Here is a 15,569-nt window from a genome sequence, read left to right as displayed (position 1 = left end):
TCCCCCGTTCATGCTCTGTCTCTCTCTGTCCCAAAAATAAATAAACGTTGAAAAAAAAATTTTTTTAAAAAAATAAAACAGGGGCTCCCGGGTGGCTCAGTCGGTGGAGCGTCCAACTTTGGCTCAGGTCACGATCTCGCGGTTTGTGAGTTTGAGCCCCATGTCGGTCTCTGGGGCTGACAGCTCAGAGCCTGGAGCCGGCTTCGGATTCTGTGTCCCCCTCTCTCTCCGCCCCACCCCTGCTTGTGCTCTGTCTCTCTCTGTCTTTCAAAAGTGAATAAACATAAAAAATTAGAAAAAAAAAAACCAATCTTCAAAAATATTTTTAAGATAAAATTAGTAGAAATTTAAATGCTCAGTACTCAGACAGTGGGTTTTCCCAACCTTCCTTCCAGACCCCTTCCTAGAGAGTGCAACAATTCCCACCCCTTGGTGTGAGTAAGTTTCATGACAAAACAGCAGTCTGTACTGAAGCCTGGATCCTGGCTCTTTAAGGGGGGCCTGAGTAGCGGCAGGAGGAGGAGACTTTTAAGTGAAATGGCTGGTTCGAGGGCCTCCGGAACAGTCTTCTCAAAGACAGTTTGCAATCAGATGCCAGACCGAGAGAGCGTTTTGATCCATTGCTGGCAGGATGAGAGTAAGACGAAAGCGGGATAACGGGAGTGTTCCGGAAAGATCGGTCTTCCCTTCAAAGAACTGTATCGTGCTTTTCTTCTGAGATGCTGTTAATACCACTTTCTGGCGTTAAAAGGGAAACATGGTGATGTTGCCATTTTACAGTACTATCGATGGGCAGTCTTTTTTTTTTTTTTTAATTGGGAAGGTTTTCTCTGGACATAAGCCCCGGTCTGCCTCAGTGAGGGCTTTTCAATGCAGCATGAGCGCACCGGGTTTCTGGATGTGTGGCTGGGGGCGCCCGGGGTGGCCTCTGTCTCCCGGCTGGTGGTCAGAATTGGGGCAACGTTGCAAGACTGACATGTCCCCTTCCTGTATGTGATTTTCTCACCAAGAGGAAAAGCAAAGAAGACGAGATGCCATCGCAACTTCTCATTGCGCTTCTTCAAAAATGAGTTTGTTATTTAAAAAAAAAAATCTTTATTTATGTTTGACCGAGAGAGAGCGTGCGAGCAGGGGAGGGGCAGAAAGAAACGGGGGCAGAGGATCTGAAGCAGGTTCTGCGTGGACGGTAGAGACCCCAGTGCGGGGCTCGAACTCAGAACTCACGAACCGCGAGATCACAATTTGCGCGGCAGTCAGGCGCTTAATCAACCCACCCACCCAGGCGCCCCAAAATGAGTTCATCATTAATACGTGACTGTCTCCAATGAACTCTGGGGAGTGATTCACTGTTCCTTCTCTGCCACTTCCTCTGGGGTCTGTGCAGACTGGCATGGTTGCTGGCATGTATGAGCGATGTGTTTGTTCATTGCTTTTCCCATATTTTCGTATACCAGGGTTAACTGAAATGTTCCAGACTCCAGCAGCGAAAGTGAAGCCACAGACGATGAGCCTGCGTCCCAGCGCTCTCTCAGATTCAGAGGACGTTGTCAGAAAAGAGTTTCAAGTACCTGACCCGGGAGAAAAACCTCTGCTATGCACGTCAGAAACTTTCGGTTGGTTTACTTTTGTTTTTTCCTAGCACTTTAATATTTTCAGTAGGAATTGTAGGTGGTTTTTTTTTTTTTTTTTTTTTTTTTTTTTACAAGAGATACACTATTATTTGTCTATGACAGATACTCCTGAAAAAGTACCATTTCCAGCCTCTCTGTTCTGTTGTTTTTTTGTTTTTTTTTTAATTTTTTTTTTCAACATTTATTTATTTTTGGGACAGAGAGAGACAGAGCACGAACGGGGGAGGGGCAGAGAGAGAGGGAGACACAGAATCGGAAACAGGCTCCAGGCCCCGAGCCATCAGCCCAGAGCCCGACGCGGGGCTCGAACTCACGGACCGCGAGATCGTGACCTGGCTGAAGTCGGATGCTTAACCGACTGCGCCACCCAGGCGCCCCTGTTCTGTTGTTTTTAGGGGAACTTCCTATTCGCAGTTGAACTAGCATTGGCATTCAGCGAGTTGCACAAAAAAGAGTACTCCTTTAATAATTGTAAACTGCCCGTGCACATTTCTGCTTTCTTTATTTAAAGGGGTTGACCAGCAGAGAAGCGGAGTGATCGCTCCTCGTCGTTACATAAATTATTCCAACTCAAAATTGCCACAAATAACCCAAAAGAAAGAGAATGCGTACAATTTAGTGCCGTGAATCTTCCAGAAGGCCTGTGCCCCGGTGTGAGCCCAAGATGGGAGAAATGAGTCTGTCTTGCTCTTGCACTGAGTACTGGTTACCCAGGGCCTGGCATGAAGGGAACAGCTTTACCATGTGAACAGTGCACCCTGTGCTGAAAAGTAGATGCTTCCTGTGCAGTTAGGACCCCACACGTCCTGACGATAAGCCATGTTATTGTATTAGTGGTTCTGCAGGAGAAATGGCTGTTTGCTTCTCATGTTTGAAGGAAAGAATGTCTGCATTCAGGTGACTGAGACGCGGTGCGGTAACCTTCGGGATCCCCTTCTTAAAGAACTTTTTTTCTTGTATCTGATCTCTGTGGATCCTAATCCCCTCCTAAGTGTGAACCTGCTGTATATCACCAGGTAACGATATTCTTAGGTGCATGTGGCTCACATGCAAGACAGATTTATGGCCACGTAAGTAGCCTCATATGCTTAGCCCAGGTGGACAGGAGGCTGAACTATTGGCTTTTACACGATATCTCATAAGGAAAACATACCAGATTGGCACAACATACTGAACAGGGTATATTTCTCACGCGTGTTTTTATTTCCTGTAGGAGAGAATGTGTTCCCCGTGACTCAGAATGGACCGCAAGAGCCGTCTGATAAAAGCCTCGCGAGCCCTGTCCTCAGACGTCAGAGTGTCAGAGTAAATGTGAACATTGAGAAAACTCCGGGATCGGGGGCTCCGAAGGCCACGTCAAGCGCCAACAGGCTTCGAAGGTCCGTGGGGCCCAGAAGTATACAGATGCCAGGAGCAGGGCGCAAGGACGAAGAAGCCAAGATGGACACTGTGGAGAATGTTCCGGGACGACTTCTGAGGAAGACCCCGCAACGAGAACAGAAACTGGAGGGAGCAGTGAAGGAACAGGAGAGCTATTTTGAAGCGAGTGAGAACGATACCGAGCCAAAGGAAAATTCTGAAGAGGTGGTCGCAGTGAGGAGATCGAGAAGATATTCAGAGCAAAACCAGGAACCAGCTGCAGACCCGACCCCCCTCAAGACATGGCAAGACACAGAACCCAAGGAAGACCTGGGAGGCATCCAAGGTCTCCTCCGCATGCCCATTCGTGTGCAGGAACCAAAGGAGGCTGAGAATGAAACCGCAGAAAAGCGCCAGAAATCTTCAAAGTTGGAACTAGCTGGCATGCCAGCCGCAATGAGTGTGCAGCTTGAGACCCCTCCGCAGAAAGTGGACCTGGAGGAGGAGCCCCTGGCTCTCCGGAAGCCCATCCAGATGCCAGGAGGAAGCACACACTCACACGGAGAACCTGCAGGTGGTGATAGAAACAGCGGATTGTTTAATAGAACTCCAGAGCAGAAGCTGAGCCCTGTGGAAAAGCTACCTGGAAGCAAGAGGCGGCCAAGAACACCCAAGAAAAAGAATCATTCTCTAGAAGACCTGGCTGGACTCAGAGAACTCTTTCAAACCCCAAGCCACACAGATAAACCAATGACTGGTCACCAAACCACCAAAGCACTCTGCAAATCTCCGCTACCAGGACCAGGCAACACGCCAGCGAGTCAAAAGAGGCGGCTCGAGACCCCTCCCCAGAAAGTAGGCCTGGAGGAAGAGCCCTCTGCTCTCAGGAAGCCCACCCAGACACCAGGGGAAAGCACAAACTCACACAGAGAACCTGGAAGTGATGATGAAGACATCAACTTGTTTAACAAAACTCCAGGGCAGAAACCAAATCCTGCAGTAACTAGAAGCAAGAGGCGGCCAAGAACACCCAAGAAAAAGGCCCATTCTCTAGAAGATCTGGCTGGACTCAGAGAGCTCTTTCAGACCCCAAACCACACAGATAAACCAATGGCTGATGACCCAGCTACCAAAGCACCCTGCAAATCTCCCCTAGCAGAGCTAGTCAACACACCCGCAAGTCGCAGGAGGCTGTGCAAGACCCCTCTGCAGAAAGTGGACCTGGAGGAAGAAGCCTCGGCTCTTCAGAAGTCCACCCAGATGCCAGGGGAAAGCCCACACGAACACAGAGAGCCAGTAGGCGGTGATGAAGACATCGGATTGTTCAAGGAAACCCCAAAGCAGAAACTGGACCCTGCAGAAAATGCTGGAAGCAAGAGGCGGTCAAGAACACCCAAGAAAAAGGTCCAGTCCCTAGAAGATCTGGTTGGCCTCAAAGAGCTTTTCCAAACCCCAGAGCACACTCCAGACCCTGTGACTGTTGACCAAACCACCAGAGTTCCCTGCAAATCTCCACGAGCAGAACCAGTCAACATGCCAGCAAGTAGAAATAGGCGGCTCAAGACCCCTCAGAAAGTGGACCTGGAGAAAGAGCCCTCTGCTCTCAGGAAGTCCACCCAGATGTCAGGGGGAAGCCCACACGAACACAGAGAGCCAGTAGGTGGTGATGAAGACATCGAATTGTTCAAGGAAACCCCAAAGCAGGAACTGTACCCTGCAGAAAATGTAGCTGGAAGCAAGAAGCGGCCAAGAACACCCAAGAAAAAGGTCCATTCTCTAGAAGACCTGGATGGACTTAGAGGGCTCTTCCAAACACCAGACCACACAGATAAACCAATGACTGGTGACCAAACTACCAAAGCACCCTGCAAATCTCTGCTAGCAGGACCAGGCAACACGCCAGCAAGTCAAAAGAGGTGGCTCGAGACCCCTCCGCAGAAAGTGGGCCTGGAGGAAGAGCCCTCTGCTCTCAGGAAGCCCACCCAGATGCCAGGGGAAAGCACAAACTCACACAGAGAACCTGGAGGTGATGATGAAGACATCAACTTGTTTAACAAAACTCCAGGGCAGAAACCAAATCCTGCAGTAACTAGAAGCAAGAGGCGGCCAAGAACACCCAAGAAAAAGGCCCATTCTCTAGAAGATCTGGCTGGACTCAGAGAGCTCTTTCAGACCCCAAACCACACAGATAAACCAATGGCTGATGACCCAGCTACCAAAGCACCCTGCAAATCTCCCCTAGCAGAGCTAGTCAACACACCCGCAAGTCGCAGGAGGCTGTGCAAGACCCCTCTGCAGAAAGTGGACCTGGAGGAAGAAGCCTTGGCTCTCCAGAAGTCCACCCAGATGCCAGGGGAAAGCCCACACGAACACAGAGAGCCAGTAGGCGGTGATGAAGACATCGGATTGTTCAAGGAAACCCCAAAGCAGAAACTGGATCCTGCAGAAAATGTAGTTGGAAGCAAGAGGCAGCCAAGAACACCCAAGAAAAAGGTCCAGTCCTTAGAAGACCTGGTTGGCCTCAAAGAGCTTTTCCAAACACCAAGCCACACAGATAAGCCAATAGCTGGTGACCAAACCACCAAAGCACCCTGCCAATCTCCACTAGCAGGACCAGGCAACACGCCAGCAAGTAAAAAGAGGCGGCTCGAGACCCCTCCCCAGAAAGTGGGCCTGGAGGAAGAGCCCCCAGCTCTCGGGAAGTCCACCCAGATGCCAGGGGGAAGCCCACACGAACACACAGAATCAGGAGGCGGGGATAAAGATATTAAATTGTTTAACAAAACTCCAGAGCAGAAACTGAAACCTGCAGACAATGTAACTGGAAGCAAGAGGCGGCCAAGAACACCCCAAAAAAAGGTCCAGTCCCTAGAAGACCTGGTTGGCCTCAAAGAGCTTTTCCAAACCCCAGAGCAAACCAAGAAAACAACAGCTGTTGTCAAAACCACAATAGTGCCCTGCAAATCTCTGCTAGCAGAAACAGTCAACATACCAACCCACATGAAGACACGGCTCAAGGTAGCTCTGGGGAAGGTCACCGTAGAGAACGAGCTCTCAGCTGTCACGAAGCCCACCCAAAGGCCAGAGGAAGCCACACGCACACACAGAGAACCAGTAGGGGAAGATGAAGACATCAGATTGTTCAAGGAAACTCCAAAGCAGAAACTGAAACCTGAGGAAGATGTAACTGGAAGCAAGAGGCAGCCAAGAACACCCAAGAAAAAGGTCCAGTCCCTAGAAGACCTGGTTGGTCTCAAAGAGCTTTTCCAAACCCCAGACCCAGGGACTGGTGACCAAACCACCAAAGTTCCCTGTAAATCTCCACGAGCAGAACCAGTCAACACGCCAGCAAGTGGAAAGAGGTGGCTCGAGACCCCTCCCCAGAAAGTGGACCTGGAGGAAGAGCCCTCAGCTCTCAGGAAGCCCACCCGGATGCCAGGGGAAAGCCCACACGAACACAGAGAACCTGGAGGTAAGGAGGAAGACATCAACTTGTTTAAGGAAACCCTAAAGCGGAAACTGAACCCTACAGAAAATGTAACTGGAAGCAAAAAGCAGCCAAGAACACCCAGGAGGAACATCCAGTCTTTAGAAGACCTGGTTGGCCTCAAAGAGCTTTTCCAAACACCAAACCACACAGATAAGCCAATGACTGGTGACCAAACCACCAAAGCACCCTGCCAATCTCCACTAGCAGGACCAGGCAACAAGCCAACCAATAGAAGGAGGCGGCTCAAGACCCCTCCCAAGAAAGTGGACCTGGAGGAAGAACCCTCAGCTCTCAGGAAGCCCACCCAGCTGCCAGGGGAAAGCCCACATGAACACGGAGAACCTGTAGGTGGTGATGCAGACATCGGATTGTTCAAGGACACCCCAAAGCCGAAACTGGAGCCTGTAAGAAATGTATCTAGAAGCAAGAGGCGGCCAAGAACACCCAAGAAAAAGATCCAGTCCTCAGAAGACCTGGCTGGTCTCAAAGAGCTTTTCCAAACCGCAGACCCAGTGACTGGTGACCGAACCACCAAAGCACCCTTCCAATCTCCGCTTGCAGGACCAGGCAACAAGCCTACCAATAGAAGGAGGCGGCTCAAGACCCCTCCCCAGAAAGCTGATCTTAAGGAAGAGCCCTCAGCTCTCAGGAAGCCCACCCAAACGCCAGAGGAAAGCACTCACTTGCTCAGAGAATCAGGAGGTGATGATAAAGACGTTAAATTGTTTAATAGAACTGCAAAGCAGAAACTGGGCCCCACAGAAAACGTAACGGGCAGGAAAAATCGGCCAAGAGCGCCGAACCCCACCCAACCCCTGGAAGACCTGGCCAGTTTCAGAGAGTCCTTCCCGAGGCCAGATCACACCAAGCAACGGGGTGATGCTGGTAGCATCCAGGGAGCTCCAAAGCAAACACCAGACGGAGGGAAACCTGTGAAACCCCTAGCAAGAGTCCGTAGGGCCCCTCAAGGAAAGCCCGTGGAAGATCTGGCAGGCCACCGAGACCCTGTAAAATCTCGGAGTGAAAGCAGTGTTTCCCCGTCCCCAAAGAGAAAACGAGGAAATGAGGGAGGTGGCCCAGGAACAAAGAGGCTGCGCTCTGTGACACCTGCCCAGGCCACTGCCGAAGAGAAGCCTCCCCTGAAGAAAAGAAGGGGGGCCCCCAGAGAAGGACGTGACCCCCCTGAGCCCCTGACCGCGAAGAGAAAGCTAAGGATTGTAGCGGAAAGGATGCAAGTCCCAGAGGACCTGACCAGCGGCAAGAGGGAAAGCAGGACAGAGGGGCGAGAAGTAGGAAGGACGACAGCCTCTCCACAACAGGTGATGGCAGATGTCACTTAGTCGCTGTATGCCATCTCGGATGGTGTTCTCCATTCGAGGCTCTTATCTGGTATAAACTGTTGAATCTATATGCGAATATCTTCTCCCAAAGGGGTCTGCATTCAGCACAGTGAGTAACTGCAGACAAGTTAAAGAATCCTTTGGGGATTTATAGAGAGAATAGACTTCGTGTGGGAAAATAACAGGTCAAAATTCTTATGACCAGTTTTGACGAGAGTTTCTCAGGAACTGAGTGAGTTATGGTCATCTGCAGAGGTGTGAAAGATGTCGAGGAAAGGTAGGAGCTCGGTCCTGTGTTGTCCCAGAGCCCATAAGCAGGAGCGCTGGGTGGGCGGGGGATCAGGGTCAGTCTTTATGCGGTTAGAACAATCTGCGTGGCCGTCCGGGTCCCGAAGAGAGCCCACCTGTCAAGGTTGTGAGGCAGAGAGTTACTCCTGCATGGACAGTACTTTGTACGTTCCGTTCCAGAAACGCTGACTCTCCTGTCCTGCTTGAGCAAATGATTGCGAAAGGCTTAGGAATTCATTTACTGCCTGGAAAGGGGGCATTTTTCTAGAAAGCCCACGTAATTAATGCTTGTTGTAATCGAATTTGCCATATATGACACTCAGGTGTTGTGATGGAAATTGAGCCTGGAAATTCATGGTTTGTCAGTAGAGAGGATTTCACCCTGGAATGAAGTGGTTGCTGTCCTCTTAAAACAAACGTGAAGTTTTCACATGATTTTTTTCGAAATTCCCTTTGATCGTTTTCTTCTCTGTGTTGAAGTGTGAGGTTTGTATTACTCATGATTGGCATGTGGCGGCTGTCTTGCTATTTTTAGGCGATGTCTCTCCGCTCGAGACGGCCAAATAAAACCAAGCTCGAAGAGCAAAGGCCCGAGCCTGTTAAAGCAGCAGCAGAGAAAGTGAAGACAGACAGAAATGACAAGAAGCCCCGGAAGACCTCCCAACAGACGAAGCCACAAAGCCCTGAAGGCAGAGCCAAGAGTTCTACACCTGCGGGCCGAGTCCTTGCAAGTAGAATGTGTCTACGGTCTACAAGACCGAGGAAGGTGCCCTTGCCTGACGTGGCAGAGGAGAAGCAAAGGGAGAGAGGTGTGGGTGTCCACGTGAAGAATCAGGAGGAAGAAGTAACACCACGTTCAGACGTCATGTCTTTGAGATCCAGAAAAGTTAAGATCCCTCCTGGAGGAAATGCTTTGGAGAGTGAATCCCAACAGCGAGTAACTCGGAGTGCCAAGAGATGTGCTGGAAATATAAAAAAGGTACGTAACTCACTGGTTTTCTTTTCTTTTTTCTGTTTCTTTTATCTTGAGGGAGAAGGAGCGAGAATCCCAAGCAGGCTTCGAGCTGTCAGTGCAGAGCCCCACACGGGACTTGAACTCACGAACCGTGAGATCATGATTTGAACCCAAATCAAGAGTTGGACGCTTAACCGACTGAGCCACCAGGAGCCCCTGTTTTCCTATTTTCACGAGCAGAGGATGTTTCAATCCGATCTTGCCCCATGTTCAAAAACAAAGAAACATTACATATAACTTGCTGCCAGGTCCCAGTTACACTAGTGTGGGAAGCATGAGTGTGTCGTCGTAGCTGTGTTTAGGGGATTCCACTTCAGATAGAAAACTGACATGAAGACCCCCTTCAGGAAGAGCAAGCACTTACTGAAGCAGAAGGGTGGTCCTGTCTGGATCTCCTGGGATTTGCTTTGGAAAGCTAGACCGGATGAAAGTCAAGAGTGTCCATGAGACGAGTGGTACCACGTGCTTGCTAACGTGGCATCACGTTCAGGAGCCCATGAGCCGTCTGTCATTTGAATAAATCCACGGTGCATGGTTAAATCCAGTCGGTGTTCTCCTGGGGAACACTTGATGTTGTTAGTTTAAAAGTAGGGAGGGGGTTCAGTAGCTCCCTGTTTGCGAGTGGTGTAAATTTCTTAGCACGCGGCTGGAGATCTCCAGAGGCCAGTGCCGTGGCCGCCCCTCTGAATGTGCGTGCGTGAACTCACTGCTTGACCGGCTGGTCTGACTCAGTGCGAGCGGCGAAGGCAGAAGGGGTCTGTTCACCGCGTGTTGGAATGATGGTGACGGTGCCCGCGTACGTCCCCGCCCAGGACGTCCCTGGGTGCCCCCGCCATCCTTTGAGCCGTGAGGGAAAAGGGACAGAGCGGGTGGGTGTGGTCAGCAGAAACCGAATATATTGCCCCCAGCCCCTGATTAGCTGCTAGAGCGCCCACTCTACTGTCCTCTGCGGGGTGGGAGTCCACCATGACACTTTGCCAATACTCGGGTCATCGGATGGCCATCTGTGCTGGAGTAAGGTGATACCTTCAGTCATCGTTCGAGGGGTTCAGGGCGCGTGCATTCAAACTGAGCCTTTGGCTTTTTTAATTCTTGCCTTTTGTTCTCCTGACCCTTCCCTCCCTTCAGGTATTAAAGACCACTTGGTAAGGGGGACCCCTGGGTGGCTCAGTCCATTAAGCGGCCTGACTGTTGGTTTCAGCTCAGGTCATGATCTCACGGTTCGTAGGTTCGAGCCCTAAATCGGGCTCCACGCTGACGGTGCGGAGCCTGCTTGGGATTTTCTCTCTCTCTCTCTCTCTCTCTCTCTGCCCCTCCCCTGCTTGTGTTCTCTCTCTCAAAATAAATACACTTAATAAATAAATAAATATCACTTGGTAAAGGCACTGATGGGGTCTGCTTCCGAAGTATCCTCAACATGACATACTTTTTCTGATGGGCTGTTGGGTTGGGGGACAGCGTAAAGTAGGAGCAGACACCCGACTTGGTTCTGAAAGGGCAGATCGTCCTTTGTTTTATCTCCCTGTCCAGAGGGATGAGCCTCCTCTCGGCTCCTTCTGGAGCACACACAGCAGGCGGTCTCCGGTCACACGCGCTGAGTGTGGAGAGATTGTGCACCTCATACCAGAGATGAGTTAGAAAACCCAAAAGATTTTGTCCTGTTGATAAATTTGAATTCACTTTTTTGAGTGGCTTTTTTTTTTCTTAAGTTTATTTATTCATTTATTTCGAGAGACAGAGAGAGAAAGAGCGCAGGCAGGGAGGGGCAGAGAGAGAGCGAGAGAGAGAATCCCAAGCAGGCTCTGCGCTGTCAGCACAGAGCCCAACATGGGGCTTGAATTCACGAACCGTGAGATCATGACCTGAGCTGAAACCCAGAGTCGGACGCTTAACCGGCTGAGCCACCCAGGCGCCCCTTGAGTGGTATTTTTTTTTTTAATTAGTGAAAATGTGTGTATTTGCGTGGCAGTTTTCTTTCTTTTTTTTATTACTGTCTGAACTTAAAAACAGGTTACAGAGCTTCCTATTTAAATCTAAAAAACCAAATAGTAAAAACATTTTAAAGGACAAAAGCGACGTTCACGGGTTACCTCCTAAAACTCATTTCCAACCTTAAAATTAATTTCCTAGAACTCCAGGCGTGCATCACACCTAATCAGGCTTTGGGATTTTGCAGAGTGTGGTTGGTTACAAAAATTGTTCTCTTCAATTACTTAAGAGTTCTATTTTTTCTTTCCAAACAGGATGAGGACAATGCGTGCATCAAGAAAATAAGAACCAGAAGTCGTCGGGACAATGAAGATGTTTAGCTAAGACGTTTAAAAGGGGTGGGGGGAAGCGATACATTCCATTTAGTGATATGTTTTAGTAGCATATTTGGGTCAATTTAAAAGGGAGTTGTGTAAATAATGTTATTCGGGTGTCTAAGAAATCTTAGAATTTTCTGTCTCCAGATGGCATATTCACAGAGACCTCGTGGAGGTCATGGAGAAGACTATCCACCATCACTCACAGAGTGATAAAAACGTAAACCTTGGGTTGGGGCGGGTGGGGGGCTTGGGACCTAGAAATGGCTTTCAACTTGGCAAAACGTGGCCCTGAAGTTTATGACCCGTCCGTCCTTGTCAGCCGTGTATGCCAGCACGTGCCGCACGGCTCTGTAAATGCTTCACGTGGGTCTGGGTCCCACATCAGAATGTGAAAGCAGGGGCTTCTGTCTCTGTGTCCCCAACACTGGGCAGGCACTCAGGAAACGTTAGGGAATGGGCAGATTCGAATGGATTAATGAGACGTGTCAGATATTTCTTTACAATGGGGGAGGCTTTTGGCCCCGCTCGCCACGGCTCTTGGCCAGCTGCACAGGACAGCCCTCTCCTCGGTGTCCCCAGCACTGGAGGCAATACAAGTGTGACCTGGAGGAAGCTGGTGGCCCCACCTTCAAGATGGAAGGGGTCACTGAATTTAAGGACCGACTGGGAGGGGGCCTGCCTTCTTCGCTTGAAGAATATTCGTCTCACCTGGGACTGCTCACATCTGACAAGGCCTCCACCCCGAGCCTCAGGGCCGTCGGCCAGGGCGCCCCTCGTCCCTGAACAGTGCGGCCTCTTCCGGCTACTCGTCCTTTCTGTCCCGTCTTTTCCCTTTTCCCAACCTCCTGGATCTGCGCCTGCCTGTGCGTTCTCAGACCACACCTGTCGGCCTGCCTTAGGGCCCCGCACGCCACCTTGTCCAGAAAACAACACAAACCCTCCTCCTAAGGAACGGCCGTGATTCCCGGGCTGTCCTCAGACCCAGGCCGCTGGGCATTTCCACCTTCTCGTGTTCTACTTTGTCTTGTTCCTCTTTCTGTGTCCCCTAAGTTAGAAGGTAGCGCATCCTCCCTCCGGTCACCTGTCTGAGTCTTCCCCACTCGTCCAGCCGTGTCGAGGCGAGGATGGGACACAAGACAGGGTAGCCGTCCCCCACGGCGTCCCTGTCTGTCCATTCTTCTGTCATTGTGTCTGGCGTGGAGCCAGGTTCACATAATAAAAAATGTTTGCTGAATGAATGCATGAATCTAGGCGTGTCTCTGGGTCACTGGGAGTTGCCTTTGCCGTTGTGGCTGCCGTAAGAACACTCTGAACAGTGTTGTCTAAAATCACACGGAAGAGTGACAGCCTGGGGAGGGCGGTAGGTCGGAGCGGGGGTGGGGGGGACATCCGAGAGTCCGCAGAGCAGGTGATGGTTGAACTGGGTCAGAAAGGGGTGGGATCTCGGGGAGCAGAAGAAGGGACAGTAGTTTAGGAAGGGCAGCTCTTTTTTTTTTTTTTTTTTTTTTTTTTTTTTTTTTTAGAAAAGGCACTTTTCTTTGAAGGTGTGAGTCATAAATGTGTCATTTAGGTAGCGAAACACCAGGAAATGTAAAATAGTAGGATTTTCCTATGATTAAGTTGTTCTGCCGACACTTCAGATTTCGTAGTAATTATGAACCTTGCACGTAGAAAAATTTCAATTAGCCATATGCCTGGGGAATGGAATATACTGGTTAATTAAAAACCCCTTTAGGGTTCAATTCTAACCAAAAATCTCACTGCAATATATCAGATTTCCTCACCTTCGTAAGGGTACAGTATTTTAAGAGCACAGTAAGGGTGGTTTTCATTTTACCGTAAATGCTGCATTAGAAAAGCTCATTCAAACAAGTGTTTGATTAAACATGTCCGCAGGACACAGTTTCGCTTAGCATTTAAGCATCAGACATTAACCAGCTAGGCCAAGTCTGTTTGAAAACAGGGTTGCAAGAAATAAATACCTACTGGCTGTGTGGTTTGGTAACTTCTCTGGGCCTCGGATTCCAAATGAGTAACATCCATCTGACAGAAAGTTCTCAATGAACAGAAACTACTTTTACTTTTTTTTTTTTTTTTCCTTGCCTCCAAGCTTCTGCGTGATCTGCCTCCCAATCTCTCTTTGCCTTTCTTTTAGGTTTTTAAATTTATTTCGAGAGAGAGAGCACAGGCAGAGGAGGGCTGGGCAGGGGGTGGGGGGAGAGAATCTCAAGCAGACTCCACACTGTCAGCGTGGAGCCCGATGGGAGGCTTGAGCTCACGAACTGAGATATGACCTGAGCTGAAATCCATCAGGTGCTTGGGGCACCTGGGTGGCTCAGTCAGGCATCTGACTTCAGCTGCTTCAGATTCTGGGTCTCTCTCTCTGCCCCACCATTGCTGTCTCTCTTTCAAAATAAATACACAATAATAAAAAAAAAAGTCGGACGCTTAACCGACTGAACCTCCCAGGTACACCGCTCTTTGACCTCCTTTACTCGAGTTTTGTACCAGCCAGCTTTTGACTTCCTTAGGCAAGACCCTTCCACACATACACCCTCCTACACACACTCCTACCATATGCTACACGTGCATGTGCACACACACACACACACCACTTGTCCCCACCTCCTTCCTGCCTCACAAACGATTTCCTCCAGTCCTGAGCTCAGCTGTGGTGAGGCTCCCTCAAAGAAGCCCGGGTCACCCCCTTTCCCAGGCCGGGTTGGGTCCCCGTTTCTTGCTCTGGAGTCATCCTGTGCTAACTTGTGGCACGCCGTTCTGTGGAAACTGGAACATTGACTGAGAGCGGGCCTCCTGTCCTAGGACTAAGCTGTGGCCTTCCGTGAAGGGCAGCCCGGGTATTCACCATCGCCGCGTGTCAGTAGTGACCCCAGGCAGAGGAGGTACCCAGCCGGGTGTCCTTGAAATGAAATTTTAAAACCCAGGGGATTTTTATTAAAGGGAGGAAAGGAAAAAGGAAGAAAAAAACAAGCAAACTCAGGAGCCAAGAGGGGGGAGCAGCAGACCGGGGCTGAGTCAGAAGGCCTGCTCTTCCAGACTGTCTCCATCTCTACAGCTCTGACGTGAAGGGACCGTTTTCTTCCTGGCCCGTGAGCCATCACGTTAACTCTAGAAGCAGCCCTCACGTGTAGGGGGAGGGGACTCCTGGAAACCCTAGTCATATATCTGCTCAGTCTGGGCACGAGTTGTGTCCAGGGACAAGGACTTGACCCAGGGCCACCAGAGATGGCCAGGAAGGCTGAGGTTGCTCAGTCTCTTATCTGGCTGCCCAAATAGGTCCTGGATCCTGGGAGAGAATGTGTGGGCAGGTCTTGGAGGTAGGGGCCAGGGGTGAGTGGGATTGTCCCCGGGAGGAGGTTTTCTGTCGGGAGGTAAAGCCAGGTGTCTGGGTGTGTCTGGAATCTATCACCACGTGGAGGGGCTGAGGAAGGAAGGAAGGGAAGGCCTCCCTCAATCCTACACACAGATCAGGACGGAATCTAGGCCGTCACTGCCTGGCCCCTCACCTGGCCCAGGCATCCGGGGTTGTCGTGGAAAGACTCCTTCGCAAATGTCAACTCCATAAATTCTACCTCTTCACTAAAAATGACTTAAGATATGTGGCTGGGATCCCAGGTTTTGCTGGGCTTTCTAGAAGCTTCCTCTAGATGAGCTGCTGGAGTCATCTTCTAGGAAACAGATCTGGTATTCCAGCCGCAGTTCCCGGGACCCCGATTCCAGTGCTATGCAGATGGCCCAGGCCCCTGACGTGCCTCCAGGACACGGTCCCAGCCTTCCCCCTCTTAGTGCCACCAGCATGGAGGGCCACGCTGGCACAGAGCATTCAACAATCTGTAAATTGGGATTGCATGAATGTTGCTGTTTACAAAGGAACAAGATGCCCGTGACTTGTTCCCATGAAGCCCCTCCTTGTGTCTACAGTCCTGTGTCCCAGGAATGAAGGCTCGATTTGATCCGTTTATTGGATATCGCCATGCAAGAGCCACAGAGGGCCCTGCTGTGGGCAGCCCCGCCTTGTGCTCATCAACCCAATCTAGAAGCTGGTGAGCCCCAAAGCTTCCTGGACAAGGGGCTTTAACAGCCGGCACTGACAATTTTTTTATCAAGCATGGAAGG

At 50.3% G+C, this 15,569-nt stretch overlaps 1 protein-coding gene across 5 annotated transcripts in view; it reads left to right on the top strand.

The window, feature by feature from the left end:
* Positions 1-12,670, top strand: part of MKI67 (marker of proliferation Ki-67) — a 28,322-nt gene extending 15,652 nt beyond the window's left edge. For all 5 annotated transcript variants that reach the window (XM_086681176.1, XM_086681177.1, XM_086681175.1 and 2 more), the window contains 4 exons: positions 1,455-1,613; positions 2,845-7,799; positions 8,644-9,087; positions 11,367-12,670. In XM_086681176.1, coding sequence (XP_086537302.1) covers positions 1,455-1,613; positions 2,845-7,799; positions 8,644-9,087; positions 11,367-11,432 — 5,624 coding nt within the window. In that variant the 3' untranslated portion in view covers positions 11,433-12,670. The remainder of the gene's footprint in view (positions 1-1,454; positions 1,614-2,844; positions 7,800-8,643; positions 9,088-11,366) is intronic.
* Positions 12,671-15,569: the final 2,899 nt, after the last annotated feature.

Source organism: Puma concolor, chromosome D2 (genome assembly GCF_028749965.1).
Source record: "Puma concolor isolate L17-30 chromosome D2, mPumCon1.1.hap2, whole genome shotgun sequence".
NCBI lineage: Eukaryota > Metazoa > Chordata > Mammalia > Carnivora > Felidae > Puma > Puma concolor.
This window is presented reverse-complemented; position numbering and strand designations above follow the sequence as displayed.